Raw genomic sequence first — 27,745 nt, 5'->3', positions numbered from 1 at the left:
CCAGGCTCGGAGCTGTCAGCCGTGGCTACACCCAGGGACCCTGGCTGTCTGGCAGCTAGTGAGGGGCCTGCCGCCCACCGCCCCCACCACTGACTCCCTGGCTGCTTCCTGTTGCAGGCGGTGGCGATCCTGACAGCGACGTACCCCGTGGGCCACATGCCGTACGGCTGGCTGACAGAAATCCGCGCCGTCTATCCTGCTTTCGACAAGGTGAGCAGCCCGTGTGCGGTGACGGCTCCAGGGGCACCGTGTCGTTCCCTCGACCGCTGTGGAGGTAGAAGCTGGCTGTTTGCCCCCAGAGATAAATTCAATGTTGCCCTCGCGTCTTTCAGGGTGCCCCCGCAAAACATGGCCTTTAATGGATGTTGGGCTTTGTGTCCGTGGGGAGCCCTGGTGGCCATAAGGTCAGCAGTTTGAAACCACCAGCTGCTCCTCGGGAGCAAGACGAAGCTTTCTACTTCCGTCAACCCACAGAGGCAGTTCTTCCCTGTCCTGCGGGGTCGCTGAGTCGGAGCTGACTCTACGGCAGTGAGCTTGGTTTTGGGGGTGCGGGTGGACCTTAAAGGGGCCATCTAGTGTACCGGCTTCATGCCTAATGCTGTTGGTGAGGGCCATGTGCCCTGACGCGGGGTCCTGGGGGTGCGAGCTCACACAGCTTGTCTGGCCAGCAGGCTGGGCACCACGGCATCCCGCCCGGCCCATGAGGATTGAAGAGAACCCTGGGAAATCTGGTCGGATATGGGTTTTCCTGGTAGATTTCAGTTCAGCTTTCGAAGGGTGGAGGTGTAGGCAGTCCTGGGGGCACGAGCAGGTTCCATCCCCCTGCAGCCCTGGTGGGGTGTAGCTCTGAACAGCCAGGTCTGCTCCCCGCGAATGTCAGTCTGACGTGTCTCAGGACTTGATACGGAGAGCACTCCGGGTGCGCACAGTCATACGACGGACAACAGCCACCCAGTGTGATGAGTGTCACGAAGCCAGGCTGGTGGTGGCTAGAGCCACCGTACATGTTCCTTGACGTCGGCCCCATGGGGTTGGGGCTGTTGGCAAGTCAGACGTGCGTAACCAGGGACTGCCTACATAGTAAAACACAGAAAATACGTGGATTTGGAAGCGTTAGACCCTCCTGGGCCACCGGTTTGGACAACTACCAAGCCAGCACTCCCTGCCGTCGAGTCATCCTGACTCGCTGTGACCCTGTAGGACAGCGTGGATTCCCAAGACTGTAACTCTTCACAGGAGTGGAAAGCCCCTGTCTGGTGTTTCGAACTGCTGACCATGTGTGTGGCTAGCAGCCCCAAGAGTTACCCACTGTGCCACCAGGACCCCTCTCTGCCCTAGAGACTAGGGTTGAAGACTCCTTTCTGACCACCCCGGTTGCCCTGTTCAAATGTTCTTCCCAAGGTTCATGGATGGGGATGAATCTTATTAAGTTAAGGAGAAATGGGCTCATTCAGAAGTCTGAGCCAGCGGCACTGGTCAGGGAAGGAGCTGGCCGGGTAGCCGTAGGCTCCTAAACCCACTGCCAGAACCTAGAACGCTCCAGCCCAGAGAGCAGCACACAGCCTGTGGGAGACACAGAGACCCCTCGCCCATGGGCAGTTACTGCTTAGCATCCCTCCAGGTCCCCAGAAGAAGGCTGTGTTTTCAGGACTGAAGACACAACACTCGGAGCCTACTGAATGCAGGGGGGGGGATGCCTGGCCTCCGAGGTCAGGGACACTGACCAGGTAGGTGTGGAGGAGAGGTGGTATGAGGTGCCAGACCCAGCAGGGGACCCAGCATGCCCCAAGAAGCAGCATGATGGCTGTGTGGCAGGGACTGGTGGGGCGGAGCACAATGACAGGAGAGTGAGGCAGGCCTGAGTGCCTAGCAGCAGGCTCGGTCATAGGAAGAGAGGCAAGGCCCGAGATCACTGGCAGGGCCATGGTGTGGAGGGGCTTCTCCCCAAAACCACTTGGCCCCCATGAGAGCAGCTGTACCAGCTTCCAGGCATTCATTCAGTACCGAGTCCCCTCTGGTGAGCAGTCACCTGCATAGGAACTCTGCCTTCCAAGGGCCAGGGGTGTCCTCGCTGTCGTAACAGGCCTTTCATTCCAGAACATCTGCCCTCTCTCCTCCCTGAACATCCCACTCACACTGTCTTCTCCTCCCCAGAACAACCCCAGCAACAAGATGGTGAGCGCCAGCAACACGGTCACGGCCGCCCACATCAAGAAGTTCACTTTCGTCTGCATGGCCTTGTCGCTGACGGTAAGGACACGGGGTGGGGCTGCTGTTTGACTGCTTGAGAGGAGATTGTTTTTTAACATCCAGAGGTGTTTTATGACCTATGGGTCAAGTTTTTATTGTGCATTGACTGTTGACAGACCAGGTCCTCGCTTGTCCCCTCGTCCATGTTTCCTTCCCATCGTCGTGGCAATCCCTCCTCGTCACAGCCCTTCCTCACTGCCTCCTTTCCAAACCCTTCAGAGCTGCGTCCTTGGGGGAGAGCTGCCCTTGGGCCTCCGACAGGGGGGTTACGCCAGGCGTGTCCACCTCTCCAGGGTCCTCTTGCCTCTCAGACACCAGCCTATCGTTGGGCTGACAATTGAGCCATGGGGATGGGTTCCCTTCCAGACTTGAAGAGACTGAGGGCTGTGGGCCCGGGGGTGACGCATAAGCCTGGTCACGTCTATGATTTTTAAGTTTTATTCTAAATAGGAGCAATCTCGTATTCTGTAACATGATGTGATTTTAAATTCATCAACAACTTCCTCAAAACATTTCCTTCCCAAAATAGGAACGGTTGTCATTTGGAACAAAGCCCCGCCTTCAGACCGTTCTCAGGATTTACATGCTGACGGCAGGCAGGCTGCCAGTGGGTGAATCGCCACCTTATCTGGCTGACGAATCCCCAGCCCATTTCAGACACCCACTATCTTCTGTGTCCATTTTGCCCGTGTGACTGGCTTCATATCTGTTTCCCTATTGAAATGTTCCTTCGTGACTGACTCACGTGTACAGGGATTAACCCTGCTTTTGAAAGCCCCGTGGAATGCTAAAAGGACAAACAAATCTAGGAAGAAATACAGCCAGCGGGCTCCTTAGAGGCCAGGGTGATGAGACTTTGTCTCACGTACTTTGGACCTGTTGTCGGGAGAGACCAGTCCCTGGAGAAGGTCGCCAGGCCCAGTAAAGTGGAGGGGCAGCAAAGTAGAAGGGGGGGTCCCCGTAGAAGGATTGTGAGGGCGGCCCAGGCCCAGCTCTGCTCTCTTCTGTGGTACAGGGCTGCTATGAGTCGGAACCGGCCCGCCAGCACCTAGCAACCACCATGCTCCCCGGGCACAGCAGGGAACCAGCCTGGAGAGTCCTAGCGCCTGTCAGCGGCTCTGCACAGCCACCAACCTATGCCCTCCCATCCTTCCTCCACCCCATCTCTCATCCATGGCACCCGGTGCACAGCTGAGGTGGGCTTACAGCAGAAAGCATAGCCTTTATGCCAGCCCACTGCCATCCAGTGGACTTTGACTCCTGGCAACTCTGTGTGTGTGTGTCTGCATCTCTGTGTGTCTCTGTACACGCTCGAGAACTTGTCTCCGAGGGGTGTGGGTTGTCCAGGCTTACTTCTGAGCACCCGTGGGTGCCCTCAACCCTCCAGGCTTTGAGTTGGGGTGCACCCTGCTTGGAAGGTGGTACAGGGGTCAGCCCAGCTGGCTCTGTGTGGTCTGATACTCCCGCCTGCGCCTCGGAAAGTCTGCACTGCTGCAGGAGGACGCCCGGCTGTGGCAGCAGTGCCTGGGGTGCAGCCTCCTCCAGAATCGAGCTCTGCCAATGACGGGGCCCCTCTGCCTGTCTGTCTGACCTCCATCAAAGGAGGGGCCCTGCCACTTGGTGAGCACTCAGTGAGATCAGCCTTGGATGGCTGTTTTCTTTCCATCCCAGAGCTTCACATTCGGCCCATCGATTCCCCTGCCCACGGAGGCCCCCCTCCCCACCCTGCCTCTGGCTGAAGGGTGGGGCCGCCGCTGCCACTGTGTGAGCCGGGACAGGCTGCCCCAGGCTAACCCGCACCCCACTCCTCCGTCCTCCTGTACAAGCTTTTCCCAGGCTTCCTAAAACACTAACAACCCGGGGGCCACCGTGACCCCCCGTCAGAGACGGGGTCCATTCCAGGAACAGACCTCAGCTCTTGGAGCCTGTGTGACAGGCCTGCAGGTGGATGCCAGGTTCCGCCACGCAGGAAGCTGCTCCGCCCTCCTTAGAGAACTCACCCCATCTTCTCAGCCCCGTCAGGCATCTGCCCATGTGGAGGCCTGGCCTGCCCGGTGGGGTGGGGTGGGGGGCGCGGGGCAGGACGTTCCTAACCTCCTCGGTGTGCCGGCAGCTATTTCTGTCCGCTTGGCGGTCTGTCGGCAACAGGTTTTGGAGCAGTAACAGCTGGAGGCCTGGAAAATGCCTCGTTTGCTCGTGTTGAGATTTTATCAGTGATGAGAGGTAAAACCATCTCTAAAAAGAAGGGTTCTGGTAGGGGCTCCCCTGGGAGGCCCAGCGACCCTTATTAGAGAGGGCCTTGGAGAGGAGCCAGGCACAGAACACAGTTTTTCAGTAAAGGAAATAACGGGAGGGGCCAGGTAACTTCCAAGTAACAGGTGGTAGAACCAGCTGGTCCCCGGCACGCTGGCCTCACTCTCTGGTGCCCTTTGTTCTGGGCCACGCCATTTCCAGACAGCCAAGACAGATACCTGGTACCTGTACCTAGTACACAGCCGCCACCACCAGGTTCATTTTGACCCCGGTGACCCTGTAGGACAGAGCCGAGCTGATCCTTAGGGCGGTGGAGCCTGTACGTCTTCACTGGGGCAGACACCGTCTTCTTTCTCCCGTGGAGCAGCTGCTGCGTTTGACCCTCTGGCCCTAAAGTTCGCAGCGGGGTGCTTCGCCCTCAGCACCATCAGGGCACACGGCTTGTGCACGCCTCCCGTCGGTTCTGGTCTGTACTGTTCAGCCAGGCTGAAGGGCTGGCCACTTTAAGAAAAGACCGACCCAGAGTCGTGGGATTCTTTTCAACATGGAAATGTTGGAACTCGCCTCACGACAACAGTGTCACTAGTTGAGTTGGGTCTCGTGCGTAGGTCTGAGAAAGCATCCCCTGGTCCTGCCCTCGCTCCCTGATCGCCGGGCTGCCTGCGTCCTGTGCCGGGCAGAGTGTCGTTTCGTGGTACTGTACTGAGTACACGAGCCGCGGCCAGCCATGGGCAGGCCCTTCCTGGTCGAGGCGGCTCCTCGACTCCAGGGAGCACTCAGTTGCGTTCTCTGACGGTGATTGGTCCTCCTGAGGCTGTGCGCGGTCTTTTCCGCACGCTTCACCCGAAAGCTGGGACGCGCCTCTTTATAGCACATACTCAGTCGCTCCTTAGCACCCATTTCTCCTCTGTGGTTCTGCCAGGGCAGGGCAGACCTGGCATGGGCCTCTGTACCACAGAGCCTAGCCGCTGCTTGGTACCTGAACGAGGCAGTAACTTTCTCCGACGCCCGAGACTTAACTCTGAGGTGAAGGTCAGAGAAGACCCGGCCCACCCCTCAGAGGGACGGGCTTCACCTTTGTGTTGATCCCACGTGGCAAGCTGCTAAGGAGGGGGGCTGGACCCTTAGGTCTGCTTTCTTTATTTAACCTCTTAAATAGGAGTCCTGGCAGCAGCGTGGTTACATACTGGGTCACTAATTACAAGGTCAACAGTTGGAAACCACCAGCCACTCAGAGGGAGAGACAGCTTTCTACTCCCGTGAAGCATCGCTGTCTCAGAAACTCAGAGGCAGTTCTGCCCTCTCCTACAGGGTCGCTGTGAGTCGGTGTCAACTCGGTGTCAAGTCGGTGGCATTGAGTTTGGGGTTTTGTTTTATTTTGGAGAACTTATAAAATATCCAATGTTGGGAAATTAATGAAACGGAGGTTGTCACCCGGGCAAAGGCCACGTGGGTGGCACAGTGTGCGTAGGCGCCGCTCTGCTGAGCCTGTGTCTTGTGCGTGGCCCGCACTGCCCGCCTTCCGTGCTCGGCTCACTGGTGGTCTTGGGCTCCTGTCGCCATCCTGGGCCGGTGTCCAGACCACGATCTGACCCAGGTCGCCCCCAGCGTCAGGCCTGGCCATCTGACCGCCGACTGGCTTCCCATGGGCTCCGGCAACTCAACCTGCCCAGAAAGAACCCGCTGGTGCTTCTCCGCCCCGCCCCTCGCCCCGCAGCCACGCCTCCTGGCTGCTGGGAGGTGCTGCTCTGCGCAGGTGCAGCCCACACACCAGCATCCTGCCCGTGCTGCCCATGGCCAGCTCACTGCGTGCCCATTGTTGATTCTCTGTGCGGGTGGCTGTTCTCGGAAGGAGCTCCAGCGCTGGCGGGCAGGAGACCTGGCAGTGGGTGACGAGGGCACCACTCCCCCAACTCCTCACCCCCTTTGTGTTGTCCTTTCCTTTAACTGTGAACTCAGGTGGCTGTTCGCGTTCTCCCACAGGGGCGTCCTCATGGCTGTCAGAATTTTATAATTTTATCCAGTGAGTCAGCTGTTTGGTCAGCTCCCTGCCTCCTGGGCTAGGCGGTGACAGTGCCTGTGTTTCAGGACAGTTGGGGGGTTGGGTGGAGCTAGAGCCTGCTGAGAGAAGCAGGTGACCAGGAGATCTGCTGAGTGCCGCCCCTCCCCAGCCATCCACTTCTGGAGAAATCCAGGCTGGGCTGCACCCGTGCTTGGTTACTTTCTGAGACACTTGGTCACCTTCCAGAGCCTTCCAGACAGTGTCCCGAGGTCACCCAGGAGTGGAGGGAGGCCCCTGTAAGTATAAGCTCAGGTACTGGTGTTTAAACTCTCAACCCTGAAGCTTCAGAACTCCAGCCCAGAGACAGTCCCAGGAGAGAAAGGGAGAGCCAGAGGCCATGCTGCTGTGCAGGGAAGATCCGCCCTGGCCACTCACCCCTCAACAGGTGACACATGAAGCTCAACTACAAAGGCTGCTTGTGCTATGGCCCCTAGATCAGTCCGCCAAACCCCCAGATTAAGGGGGAGCAGCATACCCCCCCCCCACTGGCCTGCCTTTCCGGGGAAGGGGACAGCAAAGCAAGGTTTCTGGTATTTATAGCGCCCTTAATCCCTGAGGCCGCCACACCTGTTCCCCATGAAGGTCTAGGGCACGCTGACAGATGAGGGCAGAGGCAGCCAGACTCCAGACCTGATTGGTGCCCCCTCTACCTCACTCAGCCGTTTCCTCAGCGCGAGGGTTTGCTCCAGAATCAAGGGGCCCATTTTCCACCATGAAGATTAAGATGCGCTCTGCTGCCGTTTGCTCATGTTGCCCATCCGTATATGTGGGACCACCAAAAAGTTGAGGACACACGGAATTTTTTCCAGCAGCTTCTTGAAGCCCGCTTGCATAATGACGCGTGCTACTAACAAGATGTACGTGCAGCATTATCCACTCTCCATAGATCACGAGCAGCATCTAGGCACGCAGTACCCATATAATGGATACACTGTCCTTACTTAACAAACTGTCCGGCAGATCCACTCCACATAATGTCACAGCTGCACTGCCAGCCAGTCAGTGGGTTGCACATTGGGCTGTTTACCACCGGACAGGCTTTCTGCTCCCATAGAGAGTTACTGTCTCAGTCCTACTCTGCCCTGTGGGATCGCTATGAGATGATGATAACGTTATACATGTCCACCTAGAACACGTGTGCCTGATCTATACTTCTATCGCAATGTGTAATAGATGCCCTGTACATTACACTGTGTGCCCCTGGCCGCCAAGCCGAGGCCGAGGGTTTCAAGCTGTGTAGTGTTTCCAAGGATGTAAATCTTCACCGAAGCAGACAGCCTCAGCTTTCTCCTTCACAGCAGCTGGTGGGCTTGAACTGCCAACTTTTCCACTAGCTTAGCAGTTCAATGCTTAGCGCTGCCAGGGCTCCTTCATGCTATGCATCCACCATTATAAATTATCCACATGGAAGGAACCTCACCGACATCGTCATCTCCAACTCATAACAACCCTGTACAGTGTTTCCAAGGCTGTAAACCTTGACAGGAGCAGATAGCCTCTGCTTTCTCTCACAGAGAAGTTGCTGGGCTTGAACTGCTGACCTTGTGGTTATCACTCTTAACACTCACCCGGCAGCATCTCCATGGAGTCAGTGCCTGACGCACAGCAACCTGCTGGGGGTTTCAGAGACTTGGCTTTCTCACGAGAAGCTGCTGCCTCTGTGGATCGCAGCCCAGCACTTGACCACTACACCACCAGGGCACCTTCTGTAGCAAGTAGTTCCTAATGTGTACTCCATTTATGTTAAGTGCTATCTATATATAATGAGTAGGGCCTGTCCGGTCACCCATGTTTTCAGAGTTAAAAGTTCAGTTCATAAGAATGACCCAGTCTCACCTTCCTGTTGCTAAACTTACCCACAATCCATCACTGTCATCCTGCCTCCAGCCGTGGTACCATGTTAGCCCTTTGTCTCAGAACAAGGACAGCCTGTTTGAGGCTTTGTTTCGGGCTGGGTTGGGGTTCCCCCACCCCCGCTCCAGGAGGTGGAGACTACTGGCTCATTGTTCCCCTCAGCCAGTGGAAGAAAATGACTCTCTTGTCTAGGGGGGCACAAAGGTAAATACACCAAATTCAAAACTCTCTGATTTGTGGCCCTCGCAGAACCAAAGTGCTGGGTACCAGAGGGCCGAGACAATTCAGCCGCTTAAGGCACCGTGGAAATATGGAGAGAGGGAGGCCTCCCAGGCCTGAGGTGAGATCCGGGCTCCCCCCTTGAAGAAAGGAAGCCCCTCTGGCTACACCACAGGGCTCAAGTATGGCCAGAGTTGGCCGCAGGCCCAGGCAGCAAGCGCTCTGTTCTGGGGTGCACACCAGCTCCAGGACTAACAGTAGGCCTTTCAGGAGAAGGTGCCTGGGAAAGGCCCCAGCCCTCTGGTGTCCCCACGCCTCCATCTGGGACTGCGAGGAGGGACCTGGGGAAGCGGCAGCTCCTTCCCCCTGGACCTCTGCCGCCTTCCAGCCCCCTCCCCAGAAGCTGGGGCTCACTCCTGAGGACCTTGCTGGCATGCTTCCATTGGGGAGGTGGTTGGCTGGGTTAGGGGCACCAGCCAGTACAAATTCGCTCCTCCGGCCCAAGGAGAAGCCAGAGCTACACAGAGCAGGAGGCAGGAGGGTGGGGCTTTCTAAGCCATCCTCAGACCCAGGAATGAATTACACAAATTAAACGCCCGGGTGCATGGCGCCCCCTGCTGTCGGGAGTGATAGTGGGTGATCGCTTTTCCTGCCCTCAATTGACCGTTTGCACCCCACTGAGAAGTCACTCTGCTGAGACCTGAAAGATGCTCCCTCAGGAGGTATGTGTGTTTGTGGTGTCGTTTCGTGGGAATTCATCTGATAGCAGGAATGAATGAGTGTGCTTTCATGTTTTTGTTTTTTTTTAGTTTTAAAAAGGCCCCAGATTTAAACGACCTTAAAAAAAATGTTTTTTTGGTTTTTGTTAGAACAGTGGTAGTTCAATGGTCTCTTAGGGGACGACTTGATGGAGGTGTGATAATAACTGGCGGTGAGTGAGCCCCACGTAGAGGCTTGCCCAAGCTCTCTGGTCCACAGAAAACCCAGCCGGGTTCTGTTGCAATGCTGTCATTCCTGCCCTTCATCCCACACCCAGAGAGAGAAGGAGCCTGCCTGACCCTACACAACCACCCCCACCCCCACCCCCACCCCCATCCCTGCCGGGCCACCCAAGAAGCAAGGTGAGCAGGGGCTGACCTGTGCTGACTCACTACTCGGGGGTGGACATGGTCATACATGTTCACCAATGAAGGTTCTGCTTGTGGCTGTGGCTGGCATCTGCCTCTCTCCACAGCACCTTCCTGCAGGACCACAGCTGCTCATCGAGTGTCAGGGACGGACCTCAAGGTCAGCCGTTCAAAACCACCAGCTGCCCCTCGGCAGACAGACCGGGCTTTCTCCTACTGTGCCTTTGACAGGTTGCTTTGCCCGCTTCCGTTCTGATTCCAAACAGCTGCGGGTGGTTTCCTCTCCGTGAGCACTCTCACCTGCCAGCCCTCATCAGGCTGGTGGAGAACGACAGCGAGTTCCTCAAAAGCAAGGTCAACGGCGTATGGAAATAAACTCCGCCGAGCGGGGTCATCCAGAACTCTGCAGAACACTCCAGGGTTTTGAGTTCAGCAGCCAGTAGACACCACTGCCTTCTCCCAAGCCCAGCTCCAGATTCTTGGAGGGAGACGAGTTATTTATCCCAGTGCCAGTCAGGGACCTGCCCTCATGCAACTCCGGTTGGGATTGGGAGACTTGGACAAGGCCCCAGGCCCACCCCAGTGGGTGAGGAAGCAGGTCGTAGGGAAGACCCTCCACCCGAGGTTCTGGCCACAGCTGACTCAAGGTTGTGGTGCCTTGAACCAGATAAACGAAGCTTGGAGCTTATACTGCAGATGTGTCAAAGGGTGTTTTTTAAAACTAGCTGTGTGTCACAAAGGACTTTAAGTCAGCCTCCACATTACTTTCCTTTTACTGCCGCTAAGACCAGTGTTAACGGCTCAGTTCTGATGTGTAAGGTTCCGGGGGGCTTTTAAGGCTGTGAGAGCTCGCCCCCACCTCCCTTCAATTTTAATTGTATTCATTCTTTGGTGACTATTAAAGGATCCCAGTCATCATGCCCTCCTACGAGACGGGGGCTTCAGGGAAGCACGGTTCCTACAGAGGCCTGCAGGAAAACTGCCTGCTTGTCTGCCACTGCCGAGGCCATCCCCTCTCCACCCCCAAATCCTCCCTCCTTTGCCGTCCTTTCAAGATCCCAAATAACAAAAGGCCCCTGTCATCAAATTGATTCCAACTCCAACCCTGTAAAGGATTCTGTGTGTGACTTCTTGCAGGAGCCCCACCCCTTCGTTCTCACCAGGAGTGGGTTTGAACCGTCCTCCGTAGGCTTAGCAACCTAACCCACAGTGCTCAGGGGCTCCTTCCCAGACCCTCAGGGGATTCGTACAAGATCGCCTAGGGATCTTGTTAAACTAACCTGAATCAGTATAACTGGCACATGCTCAGCGGGGAATTGAACCGGGGATGGGCCCTTTTGGAGCCGTGGTTCCAACAAACCAGGGAACAGGGTGCCGTTGCCGGTTGTAGCTTGTGTGCTGTCGTTGCTGTCCAGTCAGCTCTTCCTCGAGATGGCCCCCTAGTGAGGCAGAAGGAAACGGTGCCCAGTCTGCACTATCTCCGTGGCCATCGGATGGTTGAGGCCAGCAGGCCCTCTCTTTGAGGTTTCCCTCATCTTTGCTGACCCTCCGCTTTACTAAACAGGATGGCCTCCAGGGCTGATCCCCTGAGTGGACGTCTCTGGCAACTTTGTGTTTGTTGGCTAGTTTCTGGAAGCCAGTGGGCAAGCCTTCCTCATCTGTCTTCCTGTGGGAGTTCTGCTGGAACCTGCCCCCCAGGGGTCGCCCTGCTTGTATCTGGAATGCCTCTGGCTTGTTCTCAGCATCATGGTGGTTGTGGTGGTGGTTCCGACTGACCACAATCCCGTGTACAACAAGAAAATGCTGCCCGGCCCTGTGCCGTCTTCACGATTGTGATGTTTGCGCCAATTCCGCGCCGCTGTATCAGCCTCGCTCCTTGAAGTACTTCCTCTTTTGCGTTGACGCTGTACTGAGCAAGGTTCAGGTCCTTTGCCAGAGTCCTCTCTCTGGGTACCTGGCACTGTTAGGAGCATGCTGGCTTTATGGAGGCCGGTGTGCAAACGGCCCTGTGCCTGGGCTTCAGCTGGCGGGTGAGCCGAGCCGCAGGGGCAGCTCTGGACTGAGGGGCACCCTGTTGAAGCGCTCTGCAGAGTGCCCGTCTCGTGGCATCCATCACGATCCTTTCAGCCCTTTGCTGGCGGTCTCAATCAGGGTCTGTTTCCCACCCGCCCAGCTCTGTTTTGTGATGTTCTGGACCCCCAACGTCTCCGAGAAAATCCTGATCGACATCATTGGCGTGGACTTCGCCTTCGCCGAGCTCTGCGTCATCCCCCTGCGGATCTTCTCCTTCTTCCCCGTCCCAGGTAAGGAGGAGCGAGAAGAGGGCCAAGGGGCCATTCCGAGCAGCCCTCCCGCCCAGCCAGCTCACCCCGCTTCCTGAACACCTACCCCAAAGTAAGCTCGTGCAAAAGGATTAGCCACAGTCCCCAAGTGGTTGACCGGCCCAGGAATGAATGCTTCAACTGGAATCCTTGGGGCGGCGGTGGGGGTTTTGGTTCCTAAGTGCCGAGGTGTCAGGCGTAGTGGAAGGAACATTGAATCAAAGGGAGATCAATAGGCCCGGGAGTTTGAACAGCAGTCGCCTGTGATGGGGGCAGCGACACAACTCAGTGCGCGCAGGCCAAGGGCAGAGCGGCTTCGGGCTCCCTCCTGGAGACACACACGGAGGGGGCTGCTGGGAAAGCGAATCCGGGAGCAGCCCCGAGACGCTAACAGCCGGGCTCCACGCCGGGTGGGGAATCCCCAGAGGATGCCCGTGGCCACAAGGAGGAGGCGGCTTTCGGTGAATGAGAGAGAGGCAGCGTGCAGGCCGGTTAACCAGCATGCTGCCGCTTGTAGAGCCGATGCGCCTGCACCTGCGCACTAGTGCGTGTGTGCTGAGGGCTTCCATCTGCACCCCATCTCTCGAAGGAGCTTCTGAAACCAGAAAGGATGGTGGCCTCCACTTGAGATTTTAAAGGTGCAAAGGGGGACCTGGTACAAAGAAGCTCTTCTACTTTTGTACCCTTTAAACTTACCAAGGGCATGATTTACTGACCTGTTTGGAAATTGATTGCCAAAAGGCCCCTGTACCCCCCAAATGACTATGCCTGGGGAGCTGCTTCGGGCTGGGGCTAGGAGATGGTTCTGGCTCTTCTACTCGGCCAGCAGCAAACTCCAAACTCCCTGTCTTGAGCCAGTTGTGACTCAGGGTGACTCTAGGGTCCCATGGCTTTCTGACACTAACTCGTTCTAGGACTAGAAAGCTTCATCTTTCCCCTGTGGAGCGGCTGCTGGTTTCAAACTGCTGACCTTGCAGGTAGCAGCCCGACACATGGCCCACACACTACCACGGGGCGCTCTCCCAACACAGGCCCACTATATTGGCTCTCTCTGAGCCTCCGTGCCCCTTTAGATGTGAAGGGCCAGAATTTGAGGCTGGGCTACAGTGGGAGTGCTGTGGGGGCCAGGAAATGGCTGGCTGAATATGGCCGTGAAGACCCCCTGATCCAGAAGCAGGGAAGCTGAAGAGGGAGTCGGGCTGCATTACACATGTGTCTGCTTCTCCCCCCTCACCCCACCTCCCCCCCCCCGCCCAGTCACGGTGAGGGCCCACCTGACTGGGTGGCTGATGACGCTGAAGAAGACCTTCGTGCTGGCCCCCAGCTCCGTGCTGCGCATCATCGTCCTCATCACCAGCCTCCTGGTCCTGCCCTACATGGGGTAAGTCGGCCGGCGGGGCTGTGGCCTGGCCGCTGAAGGACCCCGGCTGGAATAAATGCACTTCCGGTCCAACCCCCAAGCGTGTGTAGTCGGAAATTCGCAGTGGCTGTCAGGGGCCTGCAGGACCCTGGACACTGACTTTGAACCCCACCCAGCACCCACGAGGGAGGCCCGGGAAGGGGGGGGGCATGCGCCATTCTCACAGTCCAGGGGGCGGGGAGAGCAGGGGGCAAGCTCTGAGAGCAAAACCAGTGGGTGTGCCAATTCGAGAGCCAGCAGCGGCGCTTCTGCAACGGAAAAGTAGAATTTATAATTAATGGCATGTGTCTGCGTTAACAGTTTTATTGGCACTTCCACATGTAATACCACCCAGCTTGTCCTTGTGCCTGTTGTTACCAGGGCATTGTTTTAATTGTGGCAAAAGCAGACACAACAGAACACCCTGAAATTCAGTACCTTCTACGTGAATAATCCAGTGCCATTGCTTATGCTGTGTTGTGCAGCCATTGTTGATCATCCTTTTCCAAATTATACCACCACCATGAGCATCAACTCAGTGCCACAAAGATTCTTCCTGCTTCGCCTAAGGTGGCCACGGGTCAACTTTGATTGGGGTTTGGTATTTTTTTTTTTTAGTACTTTTCTTGACACAAAAACCCACTTTGAAGAAGAGTTGTTACATACACCCTCACACTCAGTCCTGGTGCTCCATCCTCCCACCGGCATTCACTGTTAGCGCCCCTCCCCACGCCCTCTCCCTAGGGAACCAGAGCACCAGCTGTCTCTGCTTCATGAACTGGGAGACCTACCAAACAATTTTTAAAAAAAACACTGCTATAAAGATTACAATAAAGAGTAAAAAATAAAAGACCACCACCAATATTTTAAAATCCAGAGAAGAAATTTCTCATAAAACAAGCAAGAAGAAATATTTAAGCCTAAAAATTTAAGTTGGGTCAGGAGGGAGGTCAATTGACCAAGCATCAAATTCTACTCCGTGAACTCTCTTTGTAATGCACTTGAATCATCATGGACATAAGCCCAGATCCATGAAAAGAGGGGCGGAGCTGAGATGGGGTTGGGTGGGGGCACCAGCCTCTAGTCCTGGAGAGAGAACCCCACCCCACAAGTGCTGGGGAGGGGGTGTCAGGTGCAGCTGCCTGCCGAGCCAGAGGAGCGAGACCACGCAGAGTGGAGCAGTCAGGCTTTAGGGCGACTGACTGCGTGGCTGATGATCACTCCCCTTCTCATCCCCAGGGTCCACGGGGCCACCCTGGGCGTGGGGTCCCTGCTCGCAGGCTTCGTGGGCGAGTCCACCATGGTCGCCATCGCCGCCTGCTACGTCTACCGGAAACAGGTGAGGCCAGGGCCCCTGGCACGTTGCCCGTGGTGCGCATATGGGCGCCGCGGAGGGTGGCAGGGTGATCTGGAATGGAGCCAGGGCACCCGAGTCTGCAGTGACACCACCACCGCCGCACCCAGGCGACTCCCCATGCCCTCGCCCCGCTGTGCCGCGCCCCGGCCACAGCCCCCGCTGACAGGGCGTGCCCGTTCTAGAAAAAGAAGATGGAGAACGAGTCGGGCGTGGAGGGAGAGGACTCGGCCATGACGGACATGCCGCCGGCGGAGGAGGTGACGGACATTGTGGAGATGCGAGAAGAGAGCGAGTGAGGCGCCTGCGGTGACCGCGGGACAGGACAGCCCTGGGCTCCAGCCCTGCTCTCCTTTGGTTTGGGCTTTGGTTTCGTTTGGGCCTCGTGGGAGCCCTGGCATCCCGGGTGTGCTCACAGACTGAGAGCCAGGGGGCGGCTCTGCGAAACAAGCCCTCCCACAACTCCGCCCGCTTCTGGGAGCCCACCGACGCCCCGCCTCCCGCCACCTCGCCCCTCCTCGTGCAACCGGCGCCGGGACCCAGGCCGGTTACGCTGGTGGGGGGTGCAGCCCCCCCCCGTCCCCCCCCCCAGTGCCCCGAGGAGCAGCTCTGCTCTGCGCGGGGGCATCGCTGCCAGTCGGGATGGCTGGATGGCCGCGGCTGTGACCACGTGGCTGTCCAGACAGGGAGGCCTGGGGCCTGCCATCCCGCCCCCTGCCAACACCTGCAAGCCCGGGGGCCCACGGGGGGGGGGTCGCTGGCTGGTGATCAAAGGTCAACTTCGCGTTTTTCATTTTCCACTGGGGAAGATGCGCGAGCCCCCGCCGCGCCTCCCCGCTGCAAGCTTGAGCTAACCTGCAGCCCCATGCCGGCGCGGCCCCGCGGTGTGCCTTTCCCCAGGCCTGCCGGGCGGGCGGGCGGGGCGGGGGCGCCGGACGGAGCCAGGGTCGCAGACGCCCTGGTCAAATGGACGAAGCTTTGAGCCCCGATGTCGCCCTCTAATGCCAGGCTGCGGCCTGTCGCTGCCCAAGTCGCTTCACCTCCTGGCTCCGCCCCTCCGTGCCCTAACTTCCAGGAGCGGTCTCAACGTCACACGATAATAAAGAGATTTTATAAGCGGTATTGAAGTCACTATGTGATAGTCCCTAGCAATGAAGCATTGGAAATCCATTCAGTGTGGTCTATTTTTCTATGTTTTGGGAAGTGGGATTTTTGGTTGGCTAGGTTTGCTTCTTGGTTTGGTTGGGTTTTCTTTATGTCTTGTCCCCCTCCCCCCTTAAAAATGATGGATACAGGTCACGGAATTCTTGACTTAGCCAAAATTCCTACACTGAGAAAACCTAAACACACATTTTTAAAAAGAAGATATTTTAAAGATATATACTATGTATGTTATGTAATTTATTTTAAGAGACAACACATTTCCTATCTTCACATTTTCAATAAAATGTCTCTACGATATGGGTGGGTGCTGATGCGCTCAGCTGGCCCACAGGTGACACGAGCCCCTCCCCCCTTGGAGCCCTACTGGTCAGCGGGTGTCGAAGGCCAAGGGGTGGATTATACGCTGGAAGGCCAAGAAGAGACCCAGTAAGCCTCCTTGTCAGCCCACCGGCTACAGACTGGGCAGCCCTGAGCCGGCGGTGGTCCTAACAGGGTCCCATGTGCCCCCGGGGCCGGGCGTGCCTGCCCCAGGCCTGCACCCCGGCTCCCTCGCAGCTCTTCTTCCACAGATGCGGGGGGGGGGGGGGGGGGGGGGGGGCAGGGGAGAGAATCTAATTGTGTTGGCTTTTTCAAAGTTCACGAACAGAAAATTAAACAGCCGTATTTTCTAACTTGTGTGGCTATCTGGTGCTTGTGGGGTGGGTGTTTAAAGCGCCCTCTACCTGGAGGAGAGGTCTGGGGAATCATGGCTCCAGAGACCTGGGGGCGGGGGCACTGAGGCAGACCCCAGCAGACTACTCGGACTTCTGCCCTTGAAACCGCCTTTCCTGCCCTCCCTCCTGAAGCACACATCCCCTCCCACCCTGGGGCCAGGAGGGATTGCCATCCAGAAAGATGGCCCTCACCCCCAGCATCCCCAGCATGGCTTTTCCTGGACAGTGGGCTAGCTGGTTGGCATGTCTCAAGGGGCCTCTGGGCATGGGGGAGGTCAGACCCACAGTAAAGGGTACAGCTGCCTGTGAGCGTGTCCCCTGCCCAGGCTTAGGCCCAGCATCTCTTCTCCAGGTTCCTTGGGGGCTCCAGTAGTGGGCAGTCCACCCCTGCCTAGAGGGGACACGGTGGGCAGGGTTGAAGCTGTGAGCACCACGCCCCTCAGAAAGGGACCCATTCGTCTCTGATGCTTTAGGACATGTCAGGAAGGGCCAGAAGGGGAGCACTTGATTCCCTGCCCCGTACCCCTCACGGTGACCTCAGGAGCAGGTCGGATGAGGTCCATGGGGAAGGAAGGTCAATGAGGCGCCTCTTCCCACCAAGACAAGCTCAGGGCTCCCTGAGCCAGAAAACACACTGCCAGAGTCGATTACGACTCGGCCACCCTCTAGGACTGGGTAGAACTGCCCCTGTGGGTTTCCGAGGCTAGTGCTTGACCAGGGTAGAAATCCTCTTCTTCCTACCTCGGGGCTGGGCAGTTGGAACTGACCCTACAGTTCATAGTCAACACATAACCACGCGGGGTCCCACCATCCGCCTTGCCAGATCCCAGAAGCCTCGTTCATCCGTCAGCCAACTGGTACTGAGTCAATTCCGGCTCCTGGACATCCAGGCTGCAGTCTAATGGTGCTGGGCTGAGGTCTTTAGGAAGCTGGTCGCTTCTGGGCAGCTCCATCCAACATCTCAGGGGCCCAGTGCTTGACACACGGCACTACCCAGGCCTGTAAGGACAGTCGTGGTTCCTGACATCACCAAGGTCACTGAACATGATGACTATTCATCGCACTGCAGATGCACGGTCAGCAGGTGGGCACCCCCAGCAGCTGTTCCTGGAGAGCCAGGCGCTCGGCTCCCGTGGGGAGGTGCAGTCTCAGAAGCTCACGGGCAGTTCTACCCTGCTCTCGAGTCACGGACTGGCCGTGAGTGGTTTGGGGTTGTTTGGAAAGTAAGCTGCAGAGCCCTGGTGGCAACTCATTAAGTGGCTCACCACAAGGCCAACAATCAAAACCACCAGCTGCCCCACAGAGGAAAGGTAAGGCTTCTCTTTAAACAGTTGGTCTCAGAAGCCCACAAGGGCCGTCTACCCTGCCCAGTACCCTGTCCAACTCAATGGCGGTGCGAGGGGACAGTCAAGGATGGGGAGCATCAATGTTCCCCTCTCCATCATTTCCCACTGCAGGGCGGGGCTCAGGGGTCAGAGGGACTCCTGTCACACCCTTGGTCCCCAGCAACTCCATGACTTAGAGACTCCCTAGTTGCACTTTCTCCCCACGCACTTCCTGCCAAAGAGAATGGAGGAGGGGAGGGGAGACCTGTGTTGAAAAACGGGAGTATTTCTACGTTGCCATTCTATCACCTGGAGACATGTTTTCGGGGATTTAGAAGTCGCTCTTAAAAATAAATTAACAACCAAGTCGTTCTACCTGAGGGAGCTTTCCAGCAGGCCAGTGTGTGCTGGTCAGTACCAATTCGCTGAGATTCTGGTCTGTTTCTTTGCCCGCAAGATGATCTCTAAACCTCCTCCGTCCAGCCTGGACATGGCAACGAAGGCTCCTTGATGTGCTGAGAATATATATATATAAACACACAAATATCTACACAGTGCTATTATAAATAAATACTTAAAATATATTTAACACTCATTAGCATTTGATTCATATATACAATTCAATAGTTCGAGCATATTAAAGAGAATTGTACCATCACCACAATCAATTTTAGAAAATGTTACTCTTCCTTGCCCTGTTACTTGCTCCCCATTTTCCCCAGCCTCCCCTGCCATGCCCCACGGATGGACGCTTCATCCAGTTACCATCTCTATAGATTGCCCTATCTTGGAATTCATATATAGAAAAGCATACCAAAAACACCAATGATAACAAATTAAAATTAAAACCTCAATAGAAAAGAAAGTAGAAAGTATTTTTTTAACTGGAACAAATTTTGAGTGTGAAAAGAGATGGGAGGATCGGGTGTTACAGGTGACCCACAGCACGACAGAAGGAAACCCTGCCCAGTCTCACTGCCCTCACTACTGCTTCTAAGTTTGAGCCCACTGCTGCGGCCACTGTTGGTCCATCGCACCGAGGGCCTGCCCCTTTTTGGCTGCCCCTCTACCTTATCAACCATGATGGTCTTTTCCAGAGCCATGTCTCTCCTGGCAGTTACATAGATTGCCTATTTTAGCCAGTGTGATGGTGCAGGACATGACCGGGGCTCTGTGTGAGGTGGAGACCCAGTGCCTTGGAGACAGCCCACTCCCAACTCCCGGCTCATTCTGTCGACAGCCACCATCCCTGCAGGCGTGTGAGCAGCACAGAACTGAGGGGCCCCTGTCTGGCTTCTGTGGTTATTTTGGATCTCTATTTCTGGCCTGCGAAGCAGCAAAACATCAGCTGACCCAACCACACACAAAACAGGATGTCAGAAGAAGAACTTTAAGATGAAGCCCTCTTGCCTGCCTTTATAAAACTGATTTTAATTTTGATGTTTTTATTGACATATAATTCACATCATACAATTCAGTGGATTAAACATATGAAAAGAGTTGTGACACCATCACCACATTAATTTTAGATAATTTATTCATCATATATTCAATGTAACTAGCTCCCCATCTCCCCCAAACTTCCCCAGCCATAACCCTAAGAAATGACTAGCCTCTATGTGACAGGGTTGAGTGGTTGATTCTCAGCCTTCCTAATGCCGTGACCCTTCAATACAGTGGCGACCCTCCAACCATAAAATTATTTCACTGCTACTTCATAACTGAAATGTTGCTACTGTTATGAATTGGACGGCCCCTGTGAAAGGGTTGCTTGACCCCCAGAGGGTTTGTGACCCACAAGTTGAGAACCGCTGCTCAATTGACTTATCTGTCCTGAATTTCACATACATATATTTCAAAAATAAAATAAAACCAACAAAATAAAACCCGGAAAAACCTCAATACAAAACACACAATAATAAAAGCTAGGATAAACTTAAGCTGGGTCAGAAGAGACAGAAGATTAGGTGCTCAATTTTAACCTTACCCACGCTGCAGTGTGGCGCAGCAAGGCTACCCATGTCCCCGCTCACTGGTCACAGGGACTCTCTGCCCTCCATAGCGGCTCCCCCAGAAGTACTGCAGATCCCAGGCTGATGCAGCCAGCGAGGACCTTGCTCCTTGGATTCGGGGGGGAGGAGGGGTGCGTTTGCTGAATGATGGAAGCTGCTATTAGGCCAAGGGGAAAACCATGGGACAGAGCAGCCTGCAGAGAGCATGCCTCTGCTCCTTCTCTGAAGAGCCCTTCTCAGCTAGAAGCCTGGGGTCCACACCAGGCTCCCACAAGTCGCCCATCCCCCTCCAGCTTCCCCCAATGAGAGGAGGAGGCTGTTCACTGCCCACCATCTTCCTGGTCTAATGTTCCCTGGAGGGTCCGGGGTTTCGGTCATAGGTTCCCAAATTGACTTGGTCTGCTTCCCCTTCTCCAGAGAGAGGGAACATGGGTCCCAGGTACGTACACGTAGTCAAGGACAGTGTTAGTGTCTGCTATGGCAGGCCCCGGATGAGCCCAGCACCCCGCCCCTCCACGGGTGTCACCCACTTTGGGAAACACTGGTTTCGACCATGGTGCGATGGCTTTACTGCATTTTCCACCATGAGAAGCCTTGGCCACACGGTGCTTATGCACTGGGCTGCTAACCACAAGGTTAGCCGTTCAAAACCACCAGCCACTCTGGGAAAGGAAGACAAGGTTTTTTCATCCCATAAAGACATATAATCAAGTGCAATGTATGAGAGGAATCACTGAGAGCCAAAAGAAGTTGAACATGATAGTGGGACAACAGGAAAGTAGAAGGAAATAGAGGAAAGAACTAGGAGGCAAAGGACATACATAGATGTATAAATATAGGCATGCATATATGGAAATATACTAATATATAATGATAGGGATATAGGTCTATGAAGGTAGCAGATGGACACTGGGCCTCTACTCAAGTACTCTTTCAATGCAAGAACACTTTGCTCTAATAACCTGGGATTCTATGAGGCTCACCTTCCCAACAATATTGCTGAAGACAAAATGAGTGCATAAGCAAACATGGTGAAGAAAAACTGATGGTGCCTGGTTATTCCAAGATATAGCATCTGGGATCTTAAAGGCTTGAAGTTACAAAGTGGCCATCTTGCAGGGCGAAGAAGCACATCAACCTGTGTGCTCACAGGTGTCAATGGGATCAGGTATCAGGCACCAGAAGACCCCCAAAATCATACCTATGTGAACAAAGGGGGTCGGAGTGGAGACCCAAAGCCCTTCTGTAGATAATTAAACATCCCCACACAGAAGGGTCACAAGGAAGGGCCTAGCCAGCCAGGGTGCAGTATAGTACAAATGAAACACACAACATTCCTCTAGTTCTTGAATGTTTCCTCCCCACCACTATCATGACCCCAGTTCCACCTTACAAATCCGACTAGGCCAGGGCATGTACACTGGAACAGATAAGAGTTCCTGACACACAGAACCCAGGACAGACAAACCCCTCAGGAACTATAATGGGAGTAGAGATACCATGAGGATAGGGGAGAGGTGAGGGAGATGGGGGAGAAAGGGTGAACCGATCACAATGATTGATATATAACCCACTCACTCCCCTGAGAGGGACAAACAACAAACGTGGGTGAAGGAAAATAGCAGATGGTGTAAAATATGAAAATAATTTATAATTTATCAAGGGTTCATGAGCATGGAGGGGAGGGGAAAAGAGGAGCGGATACCAAGGTTCAAGTAGAAAGTTTTGAAAATGACAGTGGCAACATAAGTACAAATGTGCTTGACACAATTGATGTATGGGTTGTTCTAAGAGCTGTAAGAGCCCCCAATAAAATTATTTATTTTCAAAAAGAGTTTTATATATAATATAATATAATAAGGGATGGGGGGAATAAAGAGCAGTCGATATCAAAGAGTTCAAGAATAAAGAATGTGTTTTGAAAATGATGGTGAAAGCAACTGTAAAATAATGCTGGATCTAATTGAATGATGGATTGTTATATCCATAAGAGCCCCCAATAAAACCATTAGTAAACAAAAACGGGTTACAGTCTTGGAAACCCACAGGGGCGGTTCGCCCCCGTCCTGTAGGGTCACTACGTGTCAGAATCCACTCGAAGGCAGGGAGTTGGGATTCTGGGATCTTTATGGGAGCAGACTACCCAGTCTTTTTCCTGCACAGCCCCTGGATGGTTTTGAACTGACAACCGTTCGGTTAGCAATCCCAGGTCCCCTGCCAGCCCTGCCATCCATTGGGTCTGGCTGCAGAGGACAAGGGCTGAGGATTGCTGGTTGGGTCGCTCCACCCTCCTCTGCCTCCCAGGCCCAGCAGGACCTCCTACAGCACCGCAGCCTCCCCCACTGGCTGCTTCCTCTGGCATTCCAGCAGCCTTTCTCACCTGCCACTGCGCTTCCCAGTATGGCCCAACTCCACCTCCTCCCAGGCCAGGTGCTCCTGGTCTATATGCTCCCGGTGACCTCATCGGGCCTGCCCCCAGCTCCAAATAGCACCAGTGGCCCCATGGTCTGACCAGTGCAGACTTGTCCTCAGCTTCAGGCCAATCTCCAGTCCCCTTCCAACTGTGGACTCAGCCCTCTGAGTGGTGACACTCTTCCCCCCCTCCTCCACTGTCTCCGGACCCATCTCCACTATCACAATGTCGCTGATCTCATCTGTTCTACCACGCCTCCATCTCACGCCCACTGCCCCCCTCACACCCACCCTGTTAAGGCCCATCCACCTTCATGCCCACCTCTTTGTTCAGCTCACACCCACCTCTGTCTCTCACCCACCTCCTCTCTCCCACGCACACCTGTCCACTTTCTCCTCTCCATCAGCGTATCCGCTCCTTGCTCCCTTAGGACCATGCGCCTGGTCGCCCTGGGCCTGGCTGCTAGAGAAGCCTCCCATGCGAACCACAGCCTCAGTGTGACCTCCTTCAGTCTGCAGGGCCCAACCCTCACAGCTATCCCCAGCACCAGTACCACCTGATATGCTGCATAAATTATCCTTGAACATGTGGTTTGGTGAGCCCCCTTGTTTCCAAGCAGGCCCTGCCTCTCCTCTAGGGGTCCATGAGAGGCCCTCACAAGAGGAAGGGCGTCCGGGAGAGAACGACAGCTCTGTGGGCCGAGGCCAGGCCGGGAGTGGCTGGCTCAGCCCAGTGGCTGTCCAGCGTACCTGCTCTGCCCCTCACCTCGCCTCGGGGGTCTGTGGCTGGGGCTCCCATGAAGCTCTCACACACTAGCTGAAAGGCTGGTGGCCAAACCACCCAGGGGTGCCGCCACAGAAGGCCTGGGAGCCCTGTCTGGCAAACAGCCCTGCTCAGGTGGGCTGCTCTGAGCAGGAGTCAGCAGGACAGATGTCTCCCTCCCCTTGCTCCCACCCTGGAGGCCAGGCTCTACAGGCTCAAGGATGGCGAGACGTCATCTCATGTACTTTGAACATGATATTGGGAGAGACCAGTCCCCAGAGAAAGACATCACGCTTGGTGGAGGGGCGAAGGCCCTGGACATGAGTGGACAGTAGCTGCAGCAATGGGCTCAAACTTAGAACCGTTGAGAGTGGCACAGGTCCGGGCGGTGTCTTGTTCGATTGTGCACAGGGTCACTATGAGTCCCTAGGATGCATCTACATCACCTAAGGTTTCCCCCAAATCCAGCCCGCCTCTCCAGGTTCCCACCAGGGCTGGACGTCTGGAATCAACTTTGAGACCCAGAAAATCTGAAGCGCCTTTGTTGGGGCCACTTGGAGCAAAGCCAAGATGGGGAGGGGGCAGCCATGTCTAGAAACTGCAGGCGGAATGCCTAAAGCAAGCTGGAGCTGGTGTGTGGGAGCGCACAGAAGCGATCCCACCCCAAAGCGAACCAGGAGCCCTAGTGGCATGGTGGGTTTCACACTGGGCTGCTTACCGCAAGGTCAGTAGTTCGAATCCACCAGTGACCCCACTGGAGAAAGATGAGGCCTTCTACTCCTGTGAAGAGTTGTTCAGTGCCATCGAGTCGGGTCCAACTCATCGTGGCCGACCTACATACAGCAGAAGGACACACTGCCCGTCTGGTGCCGACCTCACAATTGTTCCTGTGCCCGAGCCCATTGTTACGGCCCCTGCGCGTCCGTCTCGATGCAGGCTTTCTTCTTGTTCACGGCCCTCTTCCCGGTAAACCAGCGGTTCTCAGCCTTCCTGACGCCAAGACCCTTTCATACAGTTCCTCATGTCGTGGTGACCTCCCAACCATAGAATGATTTTCGTTGCTACTTCATAACTATAAATTTGCTACTGTTATGAATCGGGTGACCCCTGTGAAAGGGTCATTTGACCCTCAAAGGGGTCACCACCCACATGTTGAGAACCCCTGCTTACCCTGTCCTCTAGGGTCCCTGTGAGTTGGTGATTCCCAGTGACCTCATAGGGAGGCGCAGAAAGCTGCCTTAGGGGGTTCTAACATGGTCATATTTCCGGGAGCGGTCAGCCTCCTCTTTCTACCGCGGAGCCTGGGGTGGATCCGAACTGCCGACCTTGCGGTTCGTAGCCAGGGAGTCAGCCACTGGGCGGCCACTGAGGCAGAGGGGGCGGCCACTGAGGCAGAGGGTGGTTTCTTCACACGCGCATGTGACGCAGGAAGGACTGGTCTGTCATGGGGTTCATCCCTAGATTGCCCTTAGGCCCCTTCCCAGTTGGGGGTGCACACGCACATGCGCAGTCTCTGCGCGGGGGGGGGGGGGGGTAGTATCTCAGGCTGGCAGATCTCTGCCGGCACGACCTTCGTGTTTGCACCCAGGACCCGCTCTCGGCACCTTCTCTGGTTTGTGCGCAGTACCGCACTTTGAGGGGCCCTCGTGGGAGAGGGTGGCTTGCAGGGCGGCCACTGCTCCCCAGAGGGAGCCCTGGTGACAGTGACGGAGGGTGGGGTAGAGCTGACACCCACATCCGAAGGAGGCCCCTGGTTCGCGGTGGGCCTCCAGCACCTCCCACTGGAACCAGGCCAGCGGGACTGGGGCGGCGGGTCTGCCGGCACATCAAATGCTCAGACTAACTCCAAGTGTTACCAAAAGCGAGGATGTCCTTGGAGGAGCAGGGGGCTCAAGCCGCGGCATTCCCCGTCACCCCGACAGCTTAGGAACGAGGATGGCGGATGAGGAAGGGCTTCGTCTTCAAAGCGTGATGCTGGGGAGACTGCGGGCTGTCTGGGGGCTATCGGCGAGGACACGCCTTAGAGGTCAGGATGATGAGCTATGTTATCAGAAGGCCAGCATGCTTGGTGGAAAGTCTGGAAAAGAGGAAGACCCTCTGTGTCAGGCTCAGTGGTCTAGAGAAACAGATCCAGTGACAGTTTGTGTGAGAGCTTTCTAGCTATCAAGAAGGCAGCCCAGCCCAACTCAAGTCCCTCTTCCCAGTGGGTGGAGCGGGGACCGGCGATCACAGGCCTGGAGGTGGCAGTCCCTTGGATCCAAAGGTCCTGTAAGCATGGCAGGGCGCCGATAGCTCTCGGGTGGGTGGCCCAGGAGACCATTCTGGGGGCAGACAGTCTCAGTGAAGTCCTGGGGAGGAGAAAGGTGAAGTGGGAGAGGCAGTCCCTCCCAGAGCCCCTCCCTCTCCTACAAAACGGCACACCTCCATGGTGTCAGCAGACAGGCTTGGCCCCACCCCTAATCAGGAGCCTTGAGTCTGCACAGTCCTGAGCCACCACCCCCTCCGGTCGCTGGCTGAACCCAGGCTGTGAGGCTGAGCGCAAACACCTGAGAGGCCGATGCCGACCTGGGCAGTGTATCAGCCTGAGGGTCACAACACCAAAACACCAAACTCACTGCGATCCAGTCAATGCTGACTTGGGGCACCCCTCCCAGGGGGTTTCTGAGGCTGAAACTTTACTGGAGCAGAAAGCCCAGTCTTTCTCCCGCATGGTTTCAAACTGCTGACCATGTGGACTGCAGCCCAACTCGTAACCACTACTCCCCCAGGGCTAAAGCACTTAACATTTCTAAGCTTCTACCCCCATTTGGGGAGGTAGGCTTGGCGAGTAAGTTAATTGTCTTTCCGTGGGAAACCCTCATGGAAAATGGCGGTAGGTTTAGCTCTCAGAGCCCTTGCTTTGGTCCAGGTTCAAGTGCGTTGCTTCCTGGGTGCTCTCACTCTTGGGCACTGCCTCCCATCCTGGGTTTTCAGTCCGAGCAGGCATGGGGAGGCAGGCTCCGAGGGCCTGCCTTGGGAGTGCTGGTGGGAGAGGATGCAACCAACTCAAATCCACTTGCAGTCCTCCAATCGCAGGCATGTAGCCACAGCCAGGCTTCTGAGTCCCAGCCTCGGAGTTTGTTTTCCCATGTTCTTATTAAGTCACCCACAGCCAGGTGTCTGATGAACAGCCGCAGCAGCGGGCACTGGAAACAGCTCGGTCTGTGGCAAAGTTGAAAGCAAGGTCCCAGCGGCTGGGAGTCCCGGGACATGTTCTACAGAGCAGGTGGACTTTTGGACAAATGCCAATATCCTGCCTTGTAGACGGGTCCTTGCTGAACGAACCGAAAGGAGCTGGTCCGATTCACAGAGCTTGTCACCCCATGCCCCCACTCCCCCCACAGCCTTCCTCCCGGGAAGACAGAACCTCCTTGGCCAAGGCCCAGTTCACAGCAAGAAGAGATGGGCTAAGACGCAGGGGCAGCACCAAACGAAAGTAGCAGAAATAGGCGGGGAGCGCAGGGAAAGCACTCACTTCAGCTTTGTTCTCACCCCATCATACTCAAATGACCAACGTTTCTGTGATGGCGGCACTTCCTGAAACTGAATAAGCCAGGAAGCCAGTCCTGGGCTCCAGATGACCACAACTCAAGGCAACCCCGCGCGCATCAGAGTAAAGCAGTGCTCAGAAGGGTTTTAGGGGTTTTTATAAAAATCATTTCACTGGGGGCTCTTACAGCTCGTATCGCACATTTGTACATTTGTTGCCATCATCGTTTTCAAAACACTTTCTACCTGAGCCCTTGGCGTCTGCTCCTCATCCCTTTTTCTCCCTCCTCCCACCCCGGCAGTCATGAACCCTTGACAATTTATCACCTTTTTTCATGTCCTACACTGACCTTCACCCACTTTTCTGTTATCTGTCTCCCTGGGAGAGGGTTATATGTAGATCATTGTGATCAGTTCCCTTTCTCCACCCACCTTCCCCTTCCCCTCCTGGTATTGCTACTCTCATTATTGGTCCTGAGGGCTCTATCTTTCCCGAATTCTGTTTCCAGTTCTTATCTAAACTGTGTACATGCTACGATCTAGCCAGATTTGTAAGGTAGAATTGGGGTCACAATGGTGGGGGGGGGCATTAAAGAACTAGAGGGAAGTTTTATGTTTCATCCGTGCTATACTGCACCCTGACTGGCTCGTCTCTTCCTTGTGACCCTTCTGTAAGGAATGTCCAATTGTCTACAGATGGGCTTTGGGTCTCCACTTCACACTACCTCTCATTCACATTGATAGGACTCTTTTGTTCTGGGTCTTTGATGCCTGATGCCTGATCCCGACACCTCATGATCACACAGGCTGGTGTGCATCTTCCATATAGACTTTGTTGCTTCTCCGCTAGATGGCCTCTAGTGTATCTTCAAGCCTTTAAGATCACAGACACTGTATCTTTTGATAGCTGGGCACCGTCAGCTTTCTTTGCCACATTTGCCTATGCACCCATTTTATCTTCAGCGATCTTACCGGGAAGGTGAGCATCA

General features: G+C 55.4%; 2 protein-coding genes across 6 annotated transcripts in view; one reads left to right on the top strand and one right to left on the bottom strand.

Annotated features, from left to right (window-relative positions):
* ANKH (ANKH inorganic pyrophosphate transport regulator) overlaps positions 1-16,200 on the top strand; it is a 107,640-nt gene extending 91,440 nt beyond the window's left edge. Inside the window, exons 7-12 of the mRNA XM_075540873.1 lie at positions 118-210; positions 2,155-2,250; positions 11,939-12,068; positions 13,344-13,467; positions 14,725-14,824; positions 15,025-16,200. Coding sequence (XP_075396988.1) covers positions 118-210; positions 2,155-2,250; positions 11,939-12,068; positions 13,344-13,467; positions 14,725-14,824; positions 15,025-15,138 — 657 coding nt within the window. The 3' untranslated portion in view covers positions 15,139-16,200. The remainder of the gene's footprint in view (positions 1-117; positions 211-2,154; positions 2,251-11,938; positions 12,069-13,343; positions 13,468-14,724; positions 14,825-15,024) is intronic.
* Positions 16,201-16,612: 412 nt separating this feature from the next.
* The window catches only part of OTULIN (OTU deubiquitinase with linear linkage specificity), a 48,305-nt gene continuing 37,172 nt past the window's right edge, over positions 16,613-27,745 (bottom strand). For 2 of the 5 annotated variants that reach the window (XM_075540874.1, XM_075540878.1), the window contains one exon: positions 25,316-25,576. In XM_075540874.1, the coding sequence (XP_075396989.1) occupies positions 25,415-25,576 (162 nt within the window). In that variant the 3' untranslated portion in view covers positions 25,316-25,414. The other 3 variants (XR_012782817.1, XM_075540876.1, XM_075540875.1) reach the window with 3 other exon arrangements.

Source organism: Tenrec ecaudatus, chromosome 2, assembly GCF_050624435.1.
Source record: "Tenrec ecaudatus isolate mTenEca1 chromosome 2, mTenEca1.hap1, whole genome shotgun sequence".
Taxonomy (NCBI): Eukaryota; Metazoa; Chordata; class Mammalia; order Afrosoricida; family Tenrecidae; genus Tenrec; species Tenrec ecaudatus.
The sequence above is the reverse complement of the archived record's forward strand: the minus strand, read 5'-3'. Positions and strand labels throughout refer to the sequence as shown.